The sequence below is a fragment of the Perca fluviatilis genome, chromosome 20 (genome assembly GCF_010015445.1).
Source record: "Perca fluviatilis chromosome 20, GENO_Pfluv_1.0, whole genome shotgun sequence".
NCBI lineage: Eukaryota > Metazoa > Chordata > Actinopteri > Perciformes > Percidae > Perca > Perca fluviatilis.
In genome coordinates, this window is record NC_053131.1 from 11,737,274 (window position 1) to 11,760,128 (window position 22,855).

The 22,855-nt window shown below is 40.7% G+C and overlaps 3 protein-coding genes and 1 non-coding gene across 4 annotated transcripts; 2 read left to right on the forward strand and 2 right to left on the reverse strand.

The window, feature by feature from the left end:
* Positions 1-507: 507 nt before the first annotated feature.
* Positions 508-7,271, forward strand: si:dkeyp-110a12.4 (uromodulin). The gene is made up of 9 exons (XM_039785602.1): positions 508-740; positions 1,651-1,739; positions 1,875-1,979; positions 4,272-4,432; positions 4,864-4,999; positions 5,511-5,605; positions 6,287-6,455; positions 6,668-6,788; positions 6,913-7,271. The coding sequence occupies exons 1-9, from the start codon at positions 653-655 to the stop codon at positions 7,086-7,088; spliced, it is 1,140 nt and encodes a 379-aa protein (XP_039641536.1). The 5' UTR covers positions 508-652; the 3' UTR covers positions 7,089-7,271.
* Positions 7,272-8,413: 1,142 nt separating this feature from the next.
* fbxo30a (F-box protein 30a) lies at positions 8,414-14,246 on the forward strand. The gene is made up of 3 exons (XM_039785601.1): positions 8,414-8,632; positions 9,499-11,578; positions 11,726-14,246. Exons 2-3 carry the CDS (start codon positions 9,566-9,568, stop codon positions 11,927-11,929), a joined length of 2,217 nt encoding a protein of 738 aa, XP_039641535.1. The 5' UTR covers positions 8,414-8,632; positions 9,499-9,565; the 3' UTR covers positions 11,930-14,246.
* Positions 14,247-16,444: 2,198 nt separating this feature from the next.
* On the reverse strand, positions 16,445-16,526 carry trnal-uaa. Its single transcript has one exon. It is a non-coding gene; the product is annotated as a tRNA-Leu (tRNA).
* Positions 16,527-16,845: 319 nt separating this feature from the next.
* Positions 16,846-20,434, reverse strand: LOC120548662 (syntaxin-11-like). Its single transcript, XM_039785024.1, has 2 exons — positions 20,226-20,434; positions 16,846-18,622 (listed from the first exon to the last, which is right to left on the reverse strand). Exon 2 carries the CDS (start codon positions 18,593-18,595, stop codon positions 17,702-17,704), a length of 894 nt encoding a protein of 297 aa, XP_039640958.1. The 5' UTR covers positions 18,596-18,622; positions 20,226-20,434; the 3' UTR covers positions 16,846-17,701.
* Between the last annotated feature and the right edge of the window lie 2,421 nt (positions 20,435-22,855).

The window sequence follows — 22,855 nt, forward strand, 5'->3', positions numbered from 1 at the left end:
TCATATATTACCACTTACAAATTGTTTAGCAAAATGTGGCTGTTTTTATAACATATCTCCTGTTTCAAAGCTTTTTTGAAAGTGATTTCATGTTGTTTTTTTACGGTCTCTTCCACCACACACGAACACTCACAGGTCTTTGGCATCGTGACTGAATTGCCCTCGACTCGTAATGACCTTTTCGCCTGACTGACTGGGATTCCCGCACCAGTAAAGATTTTAAAATGTCCAGACAAAAGATGTAGACAACAAAGAGTGCCAGCCCTGCACTGTTGTTCCTCTTTACATGGTTACCAGATTTCTTGTTGCTCCCTGTAGTAAGACACAGTTGTAAGACGTTTACTAAGAGGACATCGCCGCAGTAGGCGGTAACATACGTGTTACCTTGGACTCCTCTCAGCTCCCCCTATTCATGTGCGGAATCTCATTGTTGGTGGGGACATCATTCAAGCTGGTGTTTTAAGGCCAGAGGGAGGCTCCCAGTTCATTAGAGCCGTGTTTCGAGGGTTGGAGTAAGAGAGGGGTACTACGTCTTGTGGTGACAGCGAGCTGTGGTGAATAGTCCCCAGAAGATTCACAGAGTTTTGGGGAGAGGGTCAAAAGCTAGTGGAGTGGCTGAGCTGAGAGAAACCAGAGGGAGAGTCCTTGGAAGATGGCACCTGCCAGTTTGGTTTTTGCCTGGTTACTGTTCACCATGAGGATGGTCACCTCAACTGTGTCTCTGGAGCCAGAGGAGGATGGTGAGCTCACACCTTGTATCACACACCCGGGAATGAAGTGTCAAGGGTCTAAAAGACGTTTTTTTCTAAAGGGAAAACTAAAGAAGTCTAAATTAGAGTAATCTTTCAAATTGACGATTATTGGTTTAACATGGGCTTCTCTGGCTTTGAAATGTTCTTTCAAAAGGGACCATTTAATGCTTTGATTCAAGTATAAATTATGTTTTAATTGGTGTTTCTAGTTTCTTTCACAATCGCAGCAGTATAATTTGGCATTAAACATTTAGCAGTGGTGAAAGAAGTATTCAGATCTTTTATTAGGTAAAAGTAGCAATACAATTAAAGTAAAGTAAAAGTCCCATTCCAAATCTTACTCAAGTATAAGTACAGAAGTATCAAGAATGAAAGTACTCATTATGCAGCAGAATGACCCCTATCTGACTTATGTTATTATACATCATATTATTGGATTATTATTAAGCAGTATTTTAATGTTGGTCGAGGTGGAGCTAATTTTAACTACTATATGTATACTAAGGGGTAGTTTAATCTATAAAATACATCACATTTTAGGAATACATCCTATGCTTTTTATGTAAAATCTTATTTTGAAAAGTAACTTTAGCTGTCAGATAAATGTAGTGGAGTAGAAGTATAAAGTAGCAGAAAAATGGAAATACTACAGTACTTGAGTAAATGTACTTAGTTACATTCCACCACTGACATTTAAATATCAGTGGCTGGACTTTGCGTGTAAAATAAATGTTATGTCTGAGAATTAACATACAATATAAATATCTATACTTGGGAGTCTAGGAGAGACAATGGTAGAGAACCCAAATAAAAATAAAAAACACATCCAACATCTCTTCACATTATCTGAAAGGATTTTTCTGTGAGATTTAATATGTTTTTAAATTCTTTCTATTAGAGCTCAATGAAACTGTCATTTGTACCAATGACCATATGGAGGTTGTTATTCCAAGTGCCTTTTTCCTCAACAAAGTGCCTCCAGTTTATGTAAGTGAGCACCAACAAAACTCAAAGTATTTTCCCTAAATGTAGGCATTCCCTAGTACTGATATCCTAAATTATTTGCAATGCGATTTTGCTGAATAATTAATTTCTTTTGTATTGTGTTTGTTTTTTGTTTAGATTTGGGATTTGCATTTAAATGATCCGGAGTGCCGTGGCGTTGAGGTCGGAGATGACTATGTTTTCAGCATTAAGACAAATCTTTCTGACTGTGGAACAGTAATGGTATCACCTTCAATCTTTTGCTCAACATTTGCATTAAAGTCTGTGACAACTTCTACATCCGGCCAAAGAGCCTAACTAATCAAATGTTGCATGTGAACTCAGACATTTAGAACAACCCTTAATTTGTTAAGGGTTGTTCTAAATGTCTGAGTTCATGAAGTTTGTCTTCATGATGAAATCAAACTACACTTGGTATCTCCATCGTTGACAACATAAGATCCCCATCATAATAAATTACCTATTTTACGATGTATACGGTTGTTGTGTGAACTGCCCCCCCAATCAGGATCTTTTTACTGCCAAAAAAGGAGCTACTTTAGTCGATTTATTGCACTTTACATAAAAGTTAAAAAAATAACTTGAATACGACCAGACACTTTTTTTCTGCTGTGACGTAAATGTGGACTGTGAGGCTCTGTTTTCAAATGGGTACTATGGAATTAGCTCATAGCAAGTATAATAAGATGGCCAGAGAAAGGCACATACTCGAAGCCCAGACAGAAAGGGGTGAAGAGAAAAGAAGGGGGGAGGAAGGAGTGGCGTGAATGTCAAGAAAGAAGGGTGGCGTTGTTCTTTTTCCCTATAACCGCGCAGGACCTTATTCAAAGTAGCAAGGGGACACTGAATGGCCTCGTAGTTCTAAATTATCAGGCTTTACATGGAAATTATGATTATTTGTTGATGTTCACTGAGTAGGAAGGCCATAAATCATTGGCCAACTAGCCTCCTGATTATTGTAATCCAGCCACTCAGCGATTCAAACTTCGGCAAGGTGTAAATCCCTACTTCAGCGCACGAGTGTCCTTGAATTGCTTGCTTGGAATGCATGAAGGTTTTTCTTGTAAAGCAAGCAAAAGGTTAACACAGCTTTCAACCAGGGAGGAAATCTCCCAGTGCTCCACCTCAGCAGTTTTACAAGGTTTTTCACATTGCAGCTGAGGAAAGTAAAGCCTGCTGTGGATTAGATGGCTGTTGCTAAAGGAGAGGAATGCCATAGCTGTCAATCTTGCTTTCACCTTGAACTTAGAACCTTTTTAAACCCGCCATCAGACAAGAAATGACTGAATTGTTGGGTTTAAAGGTCAGCCATTTTTACTGAAACATGACAGCGTCCTCCTCACTCATGTTTCAGCAATAGTTGTGCATTTGTGAGACACAGAGAATTCATGTTACCCAGTGATAAGTGCAGGTGCCAGTGGGGTTCTGTTGTGGCTTAATGAAAACCTGTTGCTCACTGTAGAGGCCTGACAGTGGTGCTCATAGTGGGGGGGTTGTGTGTTTACCAAGAGGTAGTAAAAGACGTCTCGAATGTTAGAGCTCAAGGCAAACTATCCTGCTCGGTGACCACAGAAGCCACCCTTCATCTGCGCTCAGACAAATCTTTGACACAACCTTTTCACTCGTCCACATTTTACGCTTTCTCCTACATCAGCTGCCAACAGTGCGTGAAAGAATGATAACTGTAAAAGTTATAGCTTGGGAAAGAGGTTACATACCTCAATTTAATGTGATTCTCACGACTGGAGAATTCTGCAGGTATGTGCATCTTACATGTGTCATTTTGCTATCCAACTACATTCACACCTATAACCATACTACCTTAAAATTAGTAATAGAATTAATTGGCAACTATTTTAATAATTAATGATTGAACTAATTTTCCATGCAAAAATGTCAAACTTTTGATGGTTCTGGGTTTGCAAATGTGAGAATTCACTGCTTTTCTTGATCTTATGTTATGAAAAATATTATTTATTTGGGTTTTAGACGAATAAGCAATTTCAAGATTTCACCTTGGGCTTTAAGATATGTGGTTTTTCACCATTTGCTCGCATTTTATAAATCTTATGTCTAATAAATTAAACAAGGCAATAATCTGCAGATTAATCAATAATGAAGTAATCATTTGTTTCAGTAATTTTTTGCAAATACAATGCATTACAATACATTACATTGTGTAATGTTTGGCCACAAGGTAGATGAGTGTAGATCTGGGCAAGTCTGTGACCAGAATTGTTGAGCTGCCTGAGATTTTCATTGACCAGATTAAATGAAACATGTAAGAAGAGACACCCTCTTGGTATGAGATACCTGCTCTCTTCAAACTCCCTTTCACTTAACATCCACGCCAGATTTCAGTAGTGGTTCACACACAAAATAGCATAGTGGATATTATCTATTCTTGTATTGGCAAAAGAAAAAACTGCTGCAGCAGTGTATTGCACTTAGCAATTAAAATCTCTCTTACTTGATCATTTTCCACGGACTTTTATATTTGTCTTCTCTCCTCAGGGCTCAGATGATACACACATCATGTTCATAAACACCATACACAACAACGATTCAGATGTTATAACGAGAAACTATGTCAACATAACATTTGTGTGCCGCTACCCTATCAACTACCTGGTCCAACAACCCAACGGGGAAAACATGATTAGAGTTGACATCAGGTAAGTGTTTATTTTTTTATTTAATCCAAATTATAATAATATATACAGTATAACTAGAAGGGCACTCGAAGACCCCAGATCTCCGCCAAGATGCCCTATCTCACAATGTTAATGCAGTGTGAATTTCACCAGTCTGGAACTAATATTTCCAATTATTCCGACACCACATGATAGCAAGCACCCTATCTCGCAATGTTAATGAAAGGGAAAATCATTTGTGTATCCGCCCTGTGGTTTGGATCTGCTCCAAAATGTAAGGCGTTCTTCTTTGGCCCATGCTACACCCTTCCACCAAGTTTCACGCAAATCAGGCCTGTAGTTTTTCCATAATCCTTCCGACAGACAAATAAACCAAAAAACGTGACCTCCTTGGTGGAGGTTATAATATTTGGTTTTAACATGTGGCTCCTTTAATCCTTATATCTCTACAGAACCATCACTCTGAACACAGAGGATGGAAACTTTTCGGTGTCGATGTTACTGTACAAAGATGACGCCTTTAAAGACAGATGGACCACTGTGCCGTCACTGACGCTGGATGATGACATCTTTGTAAAAGTTTTTATGGTAAATCACCCTAAATGAAAAAGTCAATTACCAGACATATTAAAGACTTCAACTGAATACCTACACCTCAAATACACCATGTAAAGCAATAGTATGGGTTTTGGATGACATACAATCTAGGAATGGGGAAAATTAGGAGTAAAAATCGGCTAATAAAGAGTAAAATACCTGTTTAAGATGAGTCCTGACAGTGATTGTGTATGCTGAGCTTTGAAAAACACATTAAAGAGTTTGAAGTATTCTTACTATTGGCAGCTATTTTTGGAGTGGGTTAAGCATGTTGTTACACGACGTTAAGCAATATGTTGTGTGGCAAGCAATGCTGGAAATCTAACACTCGACCCGTGGCCAGATAGTAATTTGAGCACTGCTCCTCTTCTCGGTCATGTTGTTATAACCTCTTAGTACAGCTGTTGTTTACTTATTATGATTCATCATTTTGTAGCCCAGTATGGAAAAGGAATTACCTTGTGTAAGGAATGACTTGACTGTCCCCCCAACCGTGTCACAGATACCGGCTCAACTGATGCTGCGTATGGAGAGATGCTGGGCTACACCAACCAGTGATCCATACAGCAATATTCAGTACACCTTCATCCGAGACAGGTATACCCTGGAACAGTTTAAACAAAGGCGATTTTTTTATTTCAATATGAGCAAATAAAAAACATATCTCATAGTGGAGCTATACATTGACAAAGCCCATTCTTTTTCATTTGCCATCTTGCAGCTTACACGTATGAATAAATAGGATACTTTTATAGATGTTATGTTGAAACCTTCTAATAGCACACACACACACACACACACACACACACACACAACACACACACACACACACACACACACACACACACACACACACACACACACACACACACACACACACCTCACACCTCACACCTCTCTGCTGTTGAAATCTGAAATATAAGAATTTGTTGCTCAGAGAGCTGGCTAGACAACTACTGTCAGAGCCTGGTCATCCTGTCTGAGAGGCCACGTGCATTTCAGTTCAACAGCTGTGCATGTCCTTGACAACCAGGCAGTATTTGGTACCGTTAGAAGCAGCAGGGCAATGAAATGCACAATGATTTCAAAATGCCACAGGGAAAAGAAAATACAAATCTGTCTCCAACTGTGTTGAGTCACTTAAGATAGTATTTACATTATTTCTAAGCGTTGCAATTCATCACATGAGTTCTGTTCCTTGTTGCTACAGTATTTCATTCTAGATTTAAATCTCACTAACACCAGGCCTCCCTGACTTCTTTGTCTTCCTTCCGGTAGCTGCCCGGTGTTGTCAAATGAACAGACTCTGAGTGTGCTGAAAAATGGCCAGGGCCCAGAGGCCATGTTCAGGATACAAATGTTCAAGTTTGTCGGCAGCTCTTACACCAACGTCTTTCTCCATTGCAACGTCCAGATCTGCCACAACACCCCGGGGCTGTGTAGGCCTGTGAGTGAGCTCATGCAACACCCATTCCTCACACTGGTAGTCAGAGGCCAGTTCAGAGACACTATGTGCAGCTTATGTCCTTAATATAGACCCATTGGCCTAGAATTGTTTTTCAGCCATATAAGCTTGTAGTTAAGCTGTCCTGATTTGAAATGTGCACTGATTGACATTGAGACTTTCTTTCACGTTTTCCTCATGTATTTGCCACACAGAACTGTTCCGGTGAAGGTGAAGATGATTTAGTCAGGATACGGAGAGACATCCCTCTGTCTCATACAGTGTCTTATGGACCAATTAGACGACTACTAAACAATAGTGAAAAGCCCAATCTGAGTATGTGTATTTCATCTCTGTAACTCATATGGATCTTTAGCATTTCAATCTTCTAAGAGATTCAAGATAAGTGTATAAAATTAATATGCAAAGTGTGGTTCCACCTGTGTCCTTTTCTACGTAGATGCAGGCGGAGTGCCTCCTGTGGAGACCTTTGTCCTCGGAGGGCTGCTGGTTGTCTTGCTTCTGATCACTGGAGTGTTTGGGAGGCTGTGGCTTCGCTCCAGACGTTTCTACCCAGCGCGGGAGGCGCAGCTCACCCTGTCCAACATTCACCACATCTCAGAGGTGGCCTCATGAATCAGGGGGTCAGGGACCTTTTTTAACAATGAAATGGACCCACAAACACATTAACATGTACAAATACAAACACACATGTACAGGTGTGATTTACGATAATGATGAAGTCTTGCATATGTTTTTTCTTTATAGAATGAATTCTTGAATTGTAAGAAATCTGCTTAAATAAAAGGTTTGCTTCAAGTGTTGTCCCTATGTATTTTTTCCAGTGGTGAAAAAGTGCATTTACTTGAGTACTTACTGTAAGTACCAGTTTGAGTATTTCCATTTTATGCTACTTTATCCTTCCACTTTGATACAGTCCAGTGGGAAATATTGTTATTTGTACTCCACTACAACTATCAGACAGCTATAATTACTTTGTGTGTAAAATCTGAATCTAAAACTCATATGATGGATGGTGGATTGTTATAGATTGAACTACCCAACAGTGTAAAATAGTTAAAAATTATAATTATCTCCACCTCAACCAGCTGCAGCAATAAAATGCTTTTATTTGTTTACTTGATTTACATAACAGTGTAAAGGTAGGTTTCTTTTATATTTCTCATTATCAAATAATCATATTAAAAGACCAGAAGACACTGTGTGTTAGTCTGTCTCTCAATGCTTTCTGACTTCCCTACCCAGTCTGTGGCACTCAGTCCAAAACCCATTCGTTTGAATTTATATCACAAATATATAGTTTTATTTTTTTTTATCAAAAGACAGCTTTTTAAAACAGCTTAGCTCTGTAGTTTTTTAGCAAATGTTACTCAAACAGTAGTAACAAATTCCTTGTTGGGGACTATTTCAGCTATGGATGAATTATACATTACTGAATATTTACAGCACCATGACAGGGTAAGTGGGATTGACACAAAATAATATATACTGTAATGTTAATGGTAATGATGGAATATGTCTCCCACTGCAACAGTGTGGCTTTTTTGTGTGTTTTTAATAGTTTTTAGACAAAAACAGAGGTCTGTGGCACAGGGGATTATGCTAAATCAGGTTTTAACTACATAGGGAGGATAGTAGGATTAATTAATTGTTAGTTATGGAATTTATATGGTATTGATATTGCGAAAATAGATTATCAACAGCCTAAGCACTTCATAAACCACTATTTTAGCCTTTATACATTTGTAAGCAATTTGAATTGCTGGCAAGAATGTATCCATTAAAATCCAATGATAACACAGACATTTTATGAGTGATTAAATGTAAAACTGTCCTCGGGGTATTCCCCAGTCTGTCTATTTCAGTGCCCTCTCATAGGTCTGTCCATAATCTATAAATATGTCCATTTACGTGATGACGTATTACTGCGGCGTCCCACACCAGGATCAACACAAACGCCAATTGACTAGACTACTAGAGAGAAACGAAGGACTCACAACTGAAGAACCTTTTGCAGCCAGCTCATAGCATAAGACGATTGACACATTTAATACTGTGAGATGCTTATGTTGCTGTAAATCCCACGTTGCTGGTGTCGACGGCGCTGCTATAACTTAATAAGTATTGTTAAAATACACTTGGAGGACCCCGTAACTCGGGTAAGCAGTTTCTAGAAGCTATCAGCTAACTTAGCTAACTGAGTAGGCTAACGAAGTTTAGCTTCTAATGATAACTGGTTGGCCATGTTGTTGATGTTCTTTTGTTTAACTTAACAAAGTGTTCTGTCTTATCAACTAACACGTTTAGGTGCGCAATTATCGTGAAAACAACTTCTTACAGTAAACCAGACTATTGCGATATTACTGCCGCTAAGACTAAAATTGGTTAGTATTACTAGAGCCGGTTGTTGCTGTGTTTGTGTTTTTAGCTGTTTGCTAACTTGCCAGCTATGCTTGCGTAATTCAACTAGCTGTTGCTTGCCGTGTTTGCAAATACTTAAACAATAGCTCTCTTGTATGGCTTTGCGGTTTGGACTAAAATAGTTTGTTGTCTATTTAGCCAGTATTATCCTGCAAATCCCTTAACATAAGTAACGCTACCAAATAAGCCGGGGGCTAATAATTCAGAGGTATTTACCTCGTGGGTCTGTTGGCCGCTGAGAGGCAAACCGTTTGCATAAGATATTGAAATTAACCAAAAGGCGAGGGGGTCAGGTTTGCCCTGAGGTCCTGGAACAACCGGTTTGACCATGAAACCCAAGAGGGGTGTTGTGAAAGGTTACTGAACAGCCTAAAGATTTGGTAAACATGCACAGAGAGAGAGCATGTGTGAGGCTTAAGTTACAGAATAGTTTGAAGTCTCACGTGTGTTACGTCGGAGTGTTGCATTAATGTTCATGGGATAATGTAACACCAGCATGCTTTGTTCCAGCTGACTGATTTCTAAACATTGTTGTTTGCCATGGCATGTATTTGGTTTCTTAAGACTTGTGAAATAAGTATATTTTTTGTTGACTTTGTTTCAGGGTTGAACACTTCACCTCTATTCCCTGCACGAACCAATTGGGCAAGGAGCAATACAGTAAAAAAGAAATGGAGAGCCTGCACTCCCACTGCCTTAAATGCATCAACAGAAGATGCATGGTAAGACCAGAGACGGATGTTTGCTGCGACCTCATCGGCTGTCCTCTCGTCTGTGGGGCAGTTTTTCACGCATGCAAACTAGAGGAACACCGTCTACTGTGTCCATATGAACGGCTGCCATGCCTTAACAGCGTATTTGGCTGCCCGTTCACTATTACGAGGATCAAAATGGCACAACACCTTGAGACGTGCCCAGCAAGTATAGTGTGTTGTACTATGGAGTGGAATCGCTGGCCTGTAAGCTACACTGATCGCAAGTCCTATGAAAACTTGAGCAAAGACTTTGATGAAGTGGAGCAGCTAGACATGGCCTTGGCTCTGCAGGATCAGAGGATGTTGTTGGAGTCTTTGAAGGTCACAACCACTGTGTCAAGGAACGGAGATAAGGAAGCAGATGAAAGTGACAAAATGGCCACAGCATCGAGCCTACCGGAGACAGTGTTGGGTAATGGAACAGTGGAAATGGAAGAGGCGCCCTATAATGGGTTGTATAGAGCCTCCGTAGAGACAAGCAGAAGTTTAGCAGCGGCCTTAGACATCATCGCTAATGCCAAGGATATCGATGTAATTGTTGGAAATTTAAATGGGGAAAAGACTGATAAGAATGGAGCACTCCACAATGGAGAAAATGGAGATAGTCAGAATGTCTGTGTCGCAGAGGGTGGGAAGAATGTAAATATGCAGGAGAATGACTCTGATTCAGAGTGTGAGCATGGAGCAGTAGGTGGAGTAGATTGTGCAGTCGGGACAGATGGAGAAGAGAATGGTATTAGCTGGGTAGAAGAAAACGATTTTGTAGAGGTTTTTTTTGAAGAGAAGGAAGACATTATCGAGGATCCAATGAATGATTCCAACCTTGTCTGGCCACAGATGCCTCAGAATGACATGCCTGTAGTAGCACTGGAACCTCCTGTGCCCCAAATAGCTCCAGTTCCACATCCAATGCCATTCCTGCTGTCTGATCACGTGAGAAATAACTTCTTACAACACTTACCTACTGAACTCAGGTATAGATGTTTGGAGCGTAAACTACAGAATGTTGAAGTTCTTAGAGGAATAAGTATGTTTACATTTAATGGACGCCGGGCTCTGCTGTCAGACCCTTACTTGTTTCGAGCAAAGATGGAGGATAAGGCAGTAGACACGTCTGACCTGGAGGTAGCAGATGACCCCATGGGCCTCCACGGCATTGACCTCATCACTGCAGCTTTGCTCTTTTGCCTCGGCGACTCTCCAGGAGGCAGAGGCATCTCAGACAGCAGGTTTGTCGATGGCTACCACATTGACTTTGGTACTCAGACATTCTCATTCCCTTCAGCCATTCTTGCAACCAACACTATGGTGGGAGATATTGCTTCAGCCTCAGCCTGCGATCACGCTAGCCCACAGCTCTCCAATCCAAGCCCCTTCCACACGCTCAGGCTGGACCTGGTGCTCGAATGTGTGGCTCGATACCAAACAAAGCAGCGCTCCATGTTCACATTTGTGTGTGGGCAGCTGTTCCGGCGGGATGAGTTCTCGTCTCATTTCAAAAATGTTCACGGGGATATTCACGCCGGACTAAATGGCTGGATGGAGCAGCGCTGTCCCTTGGCCTACTATGGCTGCACCTACTCCCAAAGACGGTTCTGCCCGTCTGTACAGGGCTTCAGAATCATCCACGACCGGCACCTTGGCTCTTTTGGGGTTAAGCCTGGTTTGCCCTTAAAAACTGGGGACAACCTCCCAAGAAAAACCTGCCGCTTTAACTCTCGGTACGATCAGTTCAGCAGCCTTCCGTTTGAAGTGTTGCAACATGTAGCAAGCTTCCTGGACAGCTTTAGCTTGTGCCAACTGTCCAGAGTGTCCCACACCATGAGGGATGTGTGTGCTAGTCTGGTCCAGATGCGTGGCATGGTCGTCCTGCTGTGGGAGAAGAAACGGCGTGCTGATGGGTCTCCGTCATGGCAGATCACAGACAAGGTTAGTTATTTTTTTGCTATTTAAAAAAAAAAATAAAAACATTTGATAACCTCCTATACTTGTTTCCTTTGTGTAACTATGTTAAAAAAAAGTTCACTGTCACAGCATGAGAAGTAATAGATTGATTCTCTGTTGTTTGTCATTCAGGTGTGGCGATTCAGCACAGCTTTTGGTACTGTAAATGAGTGGAAGTTTGCCAACATCGCCAGCATGGCCGACCACCTCAAGAAGTGCAAGTTCAATATGATTTCCCGTCGGGAAGAGGCGATCCCGCTGCCATGCATGTGTTTCACCAGAGAGCTCACAAAGGAAGGAAGGTGTTTACGCTCAGTTCTCAAACCAGTAGCATAAGTGATTTTGAAAGATGAAGTCATCTTTTGGACTTTCCTGAGACCATTAGAACTCGAATACACATGTATTTCCCTCCAGTGTTTACAGACCTCAGTCTCTTCCAGCCTCAAAAAGATAACTCCTGGTTGGACGTTACAAACTGTTGGTTGTTCTTTGCTTCACAGTGGAAACAGTCTCCACTCCCCTAAAAAAGACAAAGCCAGTAATGGGTAGATTTATACGCAGTGTGATGTGCTGCAATCACAGATCGGGACTGTAAACAAGCAAATAAAATTGCTTGCCTTGTATAGTACTAGTGTACTGAAGTTGTACCCTTATCTGCTCCGACATTGTGAAAATAGCCAGATGTTTTGATATAGAATTTATTTTTATATCAAAAAGTCATTACTGTGCTACAACGGAGGTAAGTGTACAGCCTTAACTTATCATGAGGTTGTTGGAACATCTCAGTAGAGATTTCTCTGCTGCTTCCAGCTGGAACAGTTTACTGGTATCTTGCACGGTTTTCTATCTAATCCTGATACCTAGAGTGACCACATGTGTACTGCTTAGACCCCATAGATTTCATGGCTTTAATTCAACATTCTTAGACTGACCAAACATCTGTGGTAGCGGTGCAGAATGTATGCCACTTTACAGGATGGTCATACTTTTATTCACTGTGGGTGTGGATTTTTGTTCACCAGCATGTCACCATCATCATGTTTGGTGTTTTAAATGTGGTGTGTTTTGTGGTTTGGCACATTAAAGCAGTAACAAAGGTGGTCCATCTTCCTTTTCTTATCGCACTGACTAGTCAGGTGAGAGATGAAGTAACACTATTGACCAGCCAAATGGCAGTACATTTTTAGCTGTGGTTGGCTTGTGGTTTGTTTGTTCTACCAGCTACTTTAACCAGCAATTGTTTGTAGGTTTTATACAAAAGTCAAAATGATGAATGTACTCAGTGAATATAAGAATCCATCAGTGACTGGTTAGCTTGGTTTGCCTGCCTCAGTGTCAGACCTCATTAAACCCTGCAGGCCAGGTGTTAAGAAATGTCACGGGCACACACTTCCCTCATCACTAATTATGTTCATATTCATTATTTATCACGGTTGTATGTTTTTGTCACATGTCCGCTGTGTTCAAATGTTGGCGTCTCAGGGCTGTACCGTAAAGCTTTGTCGCGCAGTAGATTGTGCTGAGAACGACATGGAGACTTGTCAGCTACTTGATTATTGTGGGATCTTAGACGAACTGACTGGTGTACCACTCAGTATTATAATATCAGTGTGCGTTGCAGTGCTGGACTAACAAATAACACGTTTGTCAGCGTCCTGTTTATAACCGAGTAACTGAAATAACTGAAACTGAAAAAAGGTTGTCAGTATATATGCTGCTTGAAAATTCTTTGGAGTGATCCGACTTGTTGAACACCTTTTTTTTTTTTAATTATATTTTTAGTTTGGATGAAGAAATAAGGTCTGACAACGCATTACAAAATGACATGTATTACTCACTTATGTGAGAAAATCAAATGTTTTGCAATGTGGATTAGAAATTGGTCGACAATGTCACCAAAAAGTAACCGATTACTGTTAATAAAGTGGATATTCCTTTGAGGAATTTGTGTGATTTTATTGTTTTTATATATTTTTTAAAGTTTGATGTAAAGCCCAAGCGATGACGGAACTAAGCTGTTTTTACTCTAATAAGTCCCAATTTACGTTTGGTTCATTTCTTATTTTTTGTACTGGTACTTTTATTTTGAAGAAAACAATCCTGCCTCTGTAATGTTTAGATTTGTATTAGAATGATTGATTTGCACATGAAGGCATGTACTGTAAAATTTGAATTATGATGCTGAGGGGTCATCTTTGCTCAAGTAGCGGGAACTTTACTCCCTGATGTTTTGCATGTGAGTTTGATGTCTTTGAAAAATGTTCAACTGTAAACTAATTTATACAGTATATATCTCAGGCACAGTGCATCAGTTTAGTACATTTTCATGTTAACTTTTTTTTTTAAACTTGTGTCGTAATGAACATTCAGCCAGATCTGATCTTATGTCCTCATTCTTCAGGGTTAGTGGGTGGAGTGGAATGGATGACCTGAGCATCAAATCAGTGTTTTGCTCTATTGAGGTTCATGCAACATTAAGACAAATGTATTGCAGTTGCAGCCCTCTTTGGAGGCACCTGGAGTGTATCAACATTTTTATCAGCATTTTAACTTTTGTTTTCACTCCTAAGTGTATTTTTCACCAAAATATGCCAGCTTCATTTGTTTGACTTTTGAAGCATTTTAATAAAGAGGCTCTCCGTTATTAAAAGTTGATTGTTTTGTTACCTTTTTTATTGCAGCGGTTCTCAACCATGTGCCTTCAAGGCCAAAGTGTTACTGTTCCTGAACAACATAGATCACCTGTTTCACAGTGCTTTGTTTCAACATAACTCACTAATAGGTTTACATCTGAGTGTTAACAGAGAGCTTCCTGATCAAGTAGAACTTTTAGAAAAGTAGCTGTGATTCCATCCAAGCCTGTATTTAGGTAAGTTATAGGATAATAAATTCAATTAAGGAAAAAGTAAAGAGTATGCAATACACTGAAATAACACCACCCCCCCCCCCCCAAAATTTTGATTGAAAAAGCAACCATTCAACCCCACTGGGTCTTTAACAGGACAAAGACCAATATGACAAAACTGAGATATGCATGGCAAAAATACTGATTAAATCATGTTAATACAAATATTACAATACAATTTAAAAACATTATTCCAGTTGCATCATGGGTTCCACCTGCTTACAGCTAGATGGCGCCAGATCCACATAATTCAACCAAAACAGATGGAAAGAATTCTGTCCAGACCATAGACGGTTATAATATACAGTATTAATATACAGTCTATGGTCCAGACGGACATGTTCTCTCCACTGTGATGAATCAGCATGTGACTTTGTTTTTCTCTTTTTTTTTTTTTATGTAAATTAACGCACGGTACTTGCACGTACGTAGGCCTACACGGTAAAGGCTAAATCAGTTTTAAGCAGAACCTACTAATACCAGCCTATTCGTGTGTAATAGACCTTTTTCACGGCAGACATGTTGACATATCACAGTCATTGGTCATAGTAGGAAAAGCACAGGTGTATTCCAAACCATTAATGATGGCTGCATTCCACTTAGGAGAGGCCCTGGTATTGTGCATGCTGACTCACTGAAATAGCTTACTGGAACTGAGCCATCGATAAGGTTATCAATTTCAGCTGTGCTTTTCCTACTATGACAAGTCAAAATGTCTGCTGTGAAAAAGGTCCATTGAGTGACACCGTTATTATTTTTTAATCGTGTTTCTAATCATATTAATTGAAATTGGCCTACAGGCCACTGTTCCTCTTGTTTATACAATAATCGCAGCTGATGTATACGAACCAATTACTGCGTTAGAAAATCGATAACCACATTTTGCTGTTTCCTTATGTTAGGACACCTGTCAATCAACACAGGACGGGCATGTATATTTGTGGTTGGGCTACAGTTTTGTTTACATTTGGGCAAGAATAAGATTATGCATTCAAATAGGCCCTATTGATTTAACGCCGAGATACTTAGTGATGTGTACTGCCTTTATTAACCCAAAACGCCTTAATGCACACGAAACTAAATTGCATTACCTGGTTTATCAGCTGAGTTGGAATGTTTCCGAACGTCCATTAGCCTACTTTAATTGTCTGCAGGTGCGTGTTACTTAAATGAGCTTAAACGACGAACATATAGCCTAGCTGTAATTAGCAATATCTTCGCAACATTTAGAGCCACAACACGAGCAGTTGTTTACCCCAGCATATAGGGGTACATTTAGGAAACTAAATTGCATTACCTGGTTTATCAGCTGAGTTGTTGAGTGTTTTCCGAACGTCCATTACTTTGTTAACCCTTGTGTGGTCCTTCGGGTCCCAGTGACCCGAAGGACAACACAAGGATTATGTACCTCCCTTTACTTTGTTGAGAATTGCTCTCTAAACCCTGTTTCTTGTTAAGTAAGTAAAGTTTATTTCTAGAACACATTTAAACACAGTTTAAGCTGACCAAAATGCTGTACAAACAAGAACTAAGGTGCTGTATTAACCCTTGTTTAGAGAGCAATTCTCAACAAAGTAAACGGAAGTACATAATCCTTGTGTTGTCCTTCGGGTCACTGGGACCCGAAGGACAACACAAGGGTTAACTGTCTGCAGGTGCGTGTTCTCTTCGCAACTTTTAGAGCCACAAAACGAGCCTGAAAATGGTCCCCAGCTACTGTGACCTTGCTACATGTCAACGTGCATGTAAAGGGCCAGTGTGTAAATAAAACACGTAAATGTATAATCACATATCATCTGCCACATCAAAGCTTTAGACTACAAGTGGAAGGGTCAATTTGTCTCGCTTACATAAACGTAACTTATATTTGAATTCCTTATATTTATTAGTCACTTTCGATTTTTTCCTCTTATCATACAAGCCATCAGGTTAAAACTCTGTTTCATTACCAGGAGTGGGGTTCGAACCCACGAGGACTACGTCCATTGGATCTTAAGTCCAACGCCTTAACCACTCGGCCATCCTGGTACACGTCACAATTCCAGGTCACCCATGTTGTGGAATATATATTTATTAGATCAGCACAATGATGTCCGAGCAACAGGTAGGTCTACCTGAGTAACCGTATGGCGCCATGGTGTCACGCTGCCAGTAACTGCCCACCACAAACGCACACAGCGCTGCTGAGGAAGTACAGCCCTGAAACCCATTTCAACACAGAGCAGTTACTCTGAAAACACCCACTGGTGTCTCAGTACACGTACAGCATGAAGAGGGATGATGGTCTCAGAGTTTCATGGGTGGTAACTGGGAATCCCCCAGTGGGTGATGGACTGCCACACACAGGAAAATATATGTCTTTTTTAATTTTACAATCATTACACTCAAAGGACAATGAAATATGCCTGCTGCTGTGCAAACAGACAGTAGCCTAGACTGACCTGATTCATTTCCCATTCCCTATTGACTACCTAAACAAACACCCAAGTACACATTGATTCTGGCGCCCTTTTGTATGTAACAATCTTAGAAAACCTGCCCGATGACGCAAATCTGATTGACTTTGATTGACTTTGACTGTGTGCCAGTGATGGGCATACTCAGTGAAGCTACAGGAAAGCATGTGATCGAAGACGACACTGTTTAATCTCTGAAAAGTGGAGGCAATAAAAGCGTGCTCTTTCATTTGAAGCAACAAATCTTGAGAAACACGAAGCCCTGGCTTACCAACTAGTGATGCCTATACATGGGGGTGGCCGACATGTAGTTGCACCATTCACACAAATCTATCACGCCTCCCCAGCTAACCACAATCAGAGGCTGGGCTGTGTGCTGTGTATGTCTTAAGACTTGTTAAGCAATGGCTGTACTAAGAAAAAGACCTACTTCAAGTTCCAGTTTACAGAGCAGCTACATTTCAGGCTGAGAAAACTGTAGTCTATATACTTATTTACATTACTTAAATTATCTTCATTATAACATTACAAAGTTTAAAGCTGAACGTTAAAAGACAGAGCTGAGATGTATGCATTGAATTAAAGATGTCTTAAAAGTTATCATGCAAATGCTTTTCTCAGTAATGATCAGGAAATGTAACACCCGTATCTCACTGTATACATTTGCATATGGCCGAGAGTGTGGTGTGAAAAGCTGACTCTAATCTAATCATGACATGGAGTGGGGAAAATAACACTGATGCTGTCTTAATTGCAGCAAGGGAAGCAACAACAAAAGAGTTTCTTGCATGGATTGTTTTTCTTGTATTTCACAGCCTTCTTGATCTGAACTGTGGCCTTGACGACATAGTCCTGAGTGGCACCTACATTTGCTTCTATGTTGTCCAGCATGCAGCCCTGCTCCTCCACCAGCTGGGCCATCTGGAAGAAAAGCTCATGAATGTCCCTGATGCGGCCCTCCAGCTCCAGCAGCTCCTTGTGCCGGTTCTCGATCTCATTGAGAGCAGATCTGGCAGTCTTTCCCTCCAGGAGGAGATTATCCGAGAAGACATTCCACTTGCCCGTCTCGATCATCTCATCAATCTGCTCCCTGCTCACCTCCTTACCCATGATCTCGGCTTGCCTCTGGATGCGGGTCTTGCAGTTCTCCCTCTGGGCCATCTCAGCCTCGTTGTACTCAGATATGGCATTGTGGAAGGCGTTGTTTAGAGAATTACACTGTGAACGCACCATGCGAGCCAAAGCTGATGTAGGCCCGTGCTCCTCCTCCAGCTCTTTGCTCAGCTTCCCCAGCTTCTCCAGCCGAGCGTAAATGGCCTCCCCCCTGGCCTTGATGTCCCGTCCGAGTGCGTTGGAGTCCCGTTTGATGCTGCTGATCCTCCGGACAGACGTGAGGAACCTGGTGTTCTGCTTCCCAAGACGCTTCACGTCCATTTTGAGCAGCAGCATCTCCTTCCTCAACGCCTGGGCCTCTTTGTAGATGCTGTCCATCACATCCTCTCCCTCAAACACGATGGTGTGTTGCTCCAGTTCCTCATCCTCGGTGGTGTGGTCCTGGCCCTCCTGGTCACCCTCAGGCCTGTCCTGCTCTCCTGCAAGCTTGGTGTTGAAGGTCTGCAGCTCACCCAGTCGGTCCCTCATCTCGCCTGACCTCTAATCTCTAAATAGCTTTGAGACAAATACACATTTTGAGAAATCTTTTTTCTGATGGAGAGGTAGATTAGAAGATTGATACCACTCTAATATCTGTCCGTTAAATATAACTCATCCAGCAGCCAGTTAGCTTAGCTTAGCTTAGTTTAGCGCAAAGACTGGAAATGGGGAAACAGCTAGTCTGTCCTATGTTTGTCTAAAGGTGACAAAATCCACCAACCAGCACATCTAAAGCTCATTAATTAACACATTATATCTTGTTTGTTTAATTTGTACAAAAAAACAAAGTGTAAACAAAAAAAGTCGTCTTTTAACAGTGTTGTATCTCTCAGTGTTGTATCTCTTTCTTGGCTCTGAGCAGTTGCCAGACAGCCAGTGGAGATTTAAAAACAGTCACAAGAATGAATACACATTTGTGCAGCACATTTTGTCATCATCTCCCGCCCCTGTAGATTCAATTTGTGACCCGTTGGAGGGGTCCGACCCCCAGGTTGGCAACCACTGGACTAACCAAGTAGTTACAACTATAGCGCCATCTTCAATCAGCTACAACAGTAAAAAGCTGCTTTCACAGTGATGCATCAGTATTAACAATCTACTAATGTAAAATGTAATACCCGTATCATATATAGTAATCAGTCACAGGCTTCTTTACAGATTGACCACTACTATAGCCTACTACTTTTTATACTTTAAGTACATTAAGCTGATAATACTTCTGTACTGCTACTTACATTTTAAATGGCTAGACTACTTAAGTCAAATATCTGTCTTCCGCCACTGGTTTTATCCTATTTAACTGGAAAATGTAAACCCACCCTTCTCATGCTAGATGGTTAAAAGATGTCATGTTAAATTATGAGAAAATCCCATTTATCACAAGAGACAAATCTGATAAATTCAGGAATAGATAAACACATATACTCATATATCCCTCTTGAGGAATTGTAGCTTGTCAATAAGCTGTATCAACATATTTCTATGAGCATGTGTAATTGATTTCATTGTATATTGTTATTGCTATGCTTTATTGTTTTACATTTTAAATAGTGTGCTTTCGAAAGGGCAGAAACGCTGTGCACTATATTGAGTTTTATTGTGTGCATGTCCATGACACTTTTAGGCCTAAAACTTGAAAAATTCAATCAAGAGATTTTTTATTTTTTTATTTCAGCAAACTTTCTTTTAAGGCATATCTTATAGATTCATTAGTATTTTAGATGTACTTTCTGAAGACAGATAGATCAGTATCTGTTTGAACTCCCCAAGAGGAAACGGATACTTTACTTCCTCAGCTTTCATCGCAGATAGAAATTATAATTACAGAGCGTCGACTCAAGACTCAAGTTATTTCCTACCGAGACAAACTGTTACTTTTGTGTGATTCATGTTATAAACATGTTTAACAAAATAAATAAATCACATAAACAAGCCCTAAAGCATCACTGGCCATAACAAGAGAAAAACCATGAGGGAAAAAGAACTTGACAACATTTACAAGCTGGTATAGAAATAGAAATGCGCCTGTAGCTGTGTAGCGAGTTATGAATCGATTAGTTTAATCCATATATCTCACATAACGACATAATACAATACAGGCAGAGTAGCCTTCACATACCTTACTGTTATCCTCTGGCGGTCCTACACAATTAAACTCGCTAAAGCAGAAGAAGCGACCACGGAAAGACTCATTTCCTCTTTTTCTCTCCGTTATATTACTACATTTCAACATGTGCCGAAATCATCTCTAGTGTTTTTAGATCGCCTCGCAGTCACACACACACACACACACACACACCCACACACACACACTGACACACACTGACACAGCCTGCAGCAGGTATTAACGCGGAAGATAACGCCTTCTTCCCCCCCCTCACATTTCACACACACACACACACACACACACACACACAACACACACACACACACACACACACACACACACACACACACACACACACACACACACACACACACACACACACACACACACACACACACACACACACACACACACACACACACACACACACACACACACACACATATCTCTGCTGTGGGTCCAGGAAGAAGGCGATCCATCACACTCATCTTATATCCGTTTATTGAATATCAAAGCGCGCGGGTTGCACTTTGGCAATCGCGCACAAAGCGTTTAATAAGGCTCTTCAAATACTTTTTACACTTGTGAGGGCTCGACCAATTTACTGTCAGGATGAAACACGAGAGACACAAACCCGCCCCTATTATTCTAACATAACTAACAACGGCTGAAAACAGCGAGCTGACAAGTCTCACAAGGTCCATTTGGTGGCTGTTAAGTACAAGTACCAGACTGTGAAACATGTAAAAGTCATGCATTGGAAATATTACTTTAGTACAATTATGTACAGTGCCTTGCGAAAGTATTCGGCCCCCTTGAACGTTTCGACCTTTTGCCACATTTCAGGCCTCAAACATAAAGATATAAAACTGTAATTTTTTGTGAAGAATCAACAACAAGTGGGTCCCAATTATGAAGTGGAACGAAATTCATTGGCTATTTCAAACTTTTTTAACAAATAAAAAACTGAAAAAGTGGGCGTGCAAAATTATTCAGCCCCTTTTACTTTCAGTGCAGCAACACTCTCCAGAAGTTCAGTGAGGATCTCTGAATGATCCAATGTTGACCTAAATGACTAATGATGATAAATAGAATCCAGCTGTGTGTAATCAAGTCTCCGTATAAATGCACCTGCTCTGTGATAGTCTCAGAGGTCCGTGTAAAGCGCAGAGAGCATCAAGAAGAACAAGGAACACACCAGGCAGGGCCGAGATACTGTTGTGGAGAAGTTTAAAGCCGGATTTGGATACAAAAAGATTTCCCAAGCTTTAAACATCCCAAGGAGCACTGTGCAAGCGATAATATTGAAATGGAAGGAGTATCAGACCACTACAAATCTACGAAGACCCGGCCGTCCCTCTAAACTTTCAGCTCATACAATGAGAAGACTGATCAGAGATGCAGTCAAGAGGCCCATGATCACTCTGGATGAACTGCAGAGATCTACAGCTGAGGTGGGAGACTCTGTCCATAGGACAACAATCAGTCATATACTGCACAAATCTGGCCTTTATGGAAGAGTGGCAAGAAGAAAGCCATTTCTTAAAGATATCCATAAAAAGTGTCGTTTAAAGTTTGCCAAAAGCCACCTGGGAGACCCACCAAACATGTGGAAGAAGGTGCTGTGGTCAGATGAAACCAAAATCTAACTTTTTGGCAACAATGCAAAACGTTATGTTTGGCGTAAAAGCAACACAGCTCATCACCCTGAACACACCATCCCCACTGTCAAACATGGTGGTGGCAGCATCATGGTTTGGGCCTGCTTTTCTTCAGCAGGGACAGGGAAGATGGTTAAAATTGATGGGAAGATGGATGGAGCCAAATACAGGACCATTCTGGAAGAAAACCTGATGGAGTCTGCAAAAGACCTGAGACTGGGATGGAGATTTGTCTTCCAACAAGACAATGATCCAAAACATAAAGCAAAATCTACAATGGAATGGTTCACAAATAAACATATCCAGGTGTTAGAATGGCCAAGTCAAAGTCCAGACCTGAATCCAATCGAGAATCTGTGGAAAGAACTGAAAACTGCTGTTCACAAACGCTCTCCATCCAACCTCACTGAGCTCGAGCTGTTTGGCAAGGAGGAATGGGCAAAAATGTCAGTCTCTCGATGTGCAAAACTGATAGAGACATACCCCAAGCGACTTACAGCTGTAATCGCGCAAAGGTGGCGCTACAAAGTATTAACTTAAGGGGGCTGAATAATTTTGCCCCAATATTTCAGTTTTTTTATTTGTTTAAAAGGTTTGAAATATCCAATAAATTTCGTTCCACTTCATGATTGTGTCCCACTTGTTGTTGATTCTTCACAAAAAATTACAGTTTTATATCTTTATGTTTGAGGCCTGAAATGTGGCAAAAGGTCGAAACGTTCAAGGGGGCCGAATACTTTCGCAAGGCACTGTATCATCAGCAAAATGTAGGCTACTTAGAGTATCAAAAGCAAAAGTGCTCATAATGCTGAAAAATGACCAGCAATATCTTTATTTTGTTTGTTTTCAAATTACTTCCAACAACACAGATTCAAATGTGTTCTTATCTAGAGATATCAAAGGCACAGAGATTAACGTCCCAACATTAAAATGAGGCCTTCCTTACATCCCAGACATTTGAAAGATAATAACAAAATGCTC

What these genes read in the sequence shown, in the direction of transcription:
- LOC120548662 (XM_039785024.1), bottom strand. Translation starts at nt 18,595, where the DNA reads ATGAGGGACCGACTGGGTGAGCTGCAGACCTTCAACACCAAGCTTGCA.
- fbxo30a (XM_039785601.1), top strand. Translation starts at nt 9,566, where the DNA reads ATGGAGAGCCTGCACTCCCACTGCCTTAAATGCATCAACAGAAGATGC. An exon ending in CATGGCAGATCACAGACAAG is followed by an intron (nt 11,579 to 11,725) that starts GTTAGTTATTTT and finishes TTTGTCATTCAG; the next exon opens with GTGTGGCGATTCAGCACAGC.
- si:dkeyp-110a12.4 (XM_039785602.1), top strand. Translation starts at nt 653, where the DNA reads ATGGCACCTGCCAGTTTGGTTTTTGCCTGGTTACTGTTCACCATGAGG. An exon ending in CTGACTGTGGAACAGTAATG is followed by an intron (nt 1,980 to 4,271) that starts GTATCACCTTCA and finishes TTCTCTCCTCAG; the next exon opens with GGCTCAGATGATACACACAT. An exon ending in TAGTGAAAAGCCCAATCTGA is followed by an intron (nt 6,789 to 6,912) that starts GTATGTGTATTT and finishes TTTTCTACGTAG; the next exon opens with ATGCAGGCGGAGTGCCTCCT.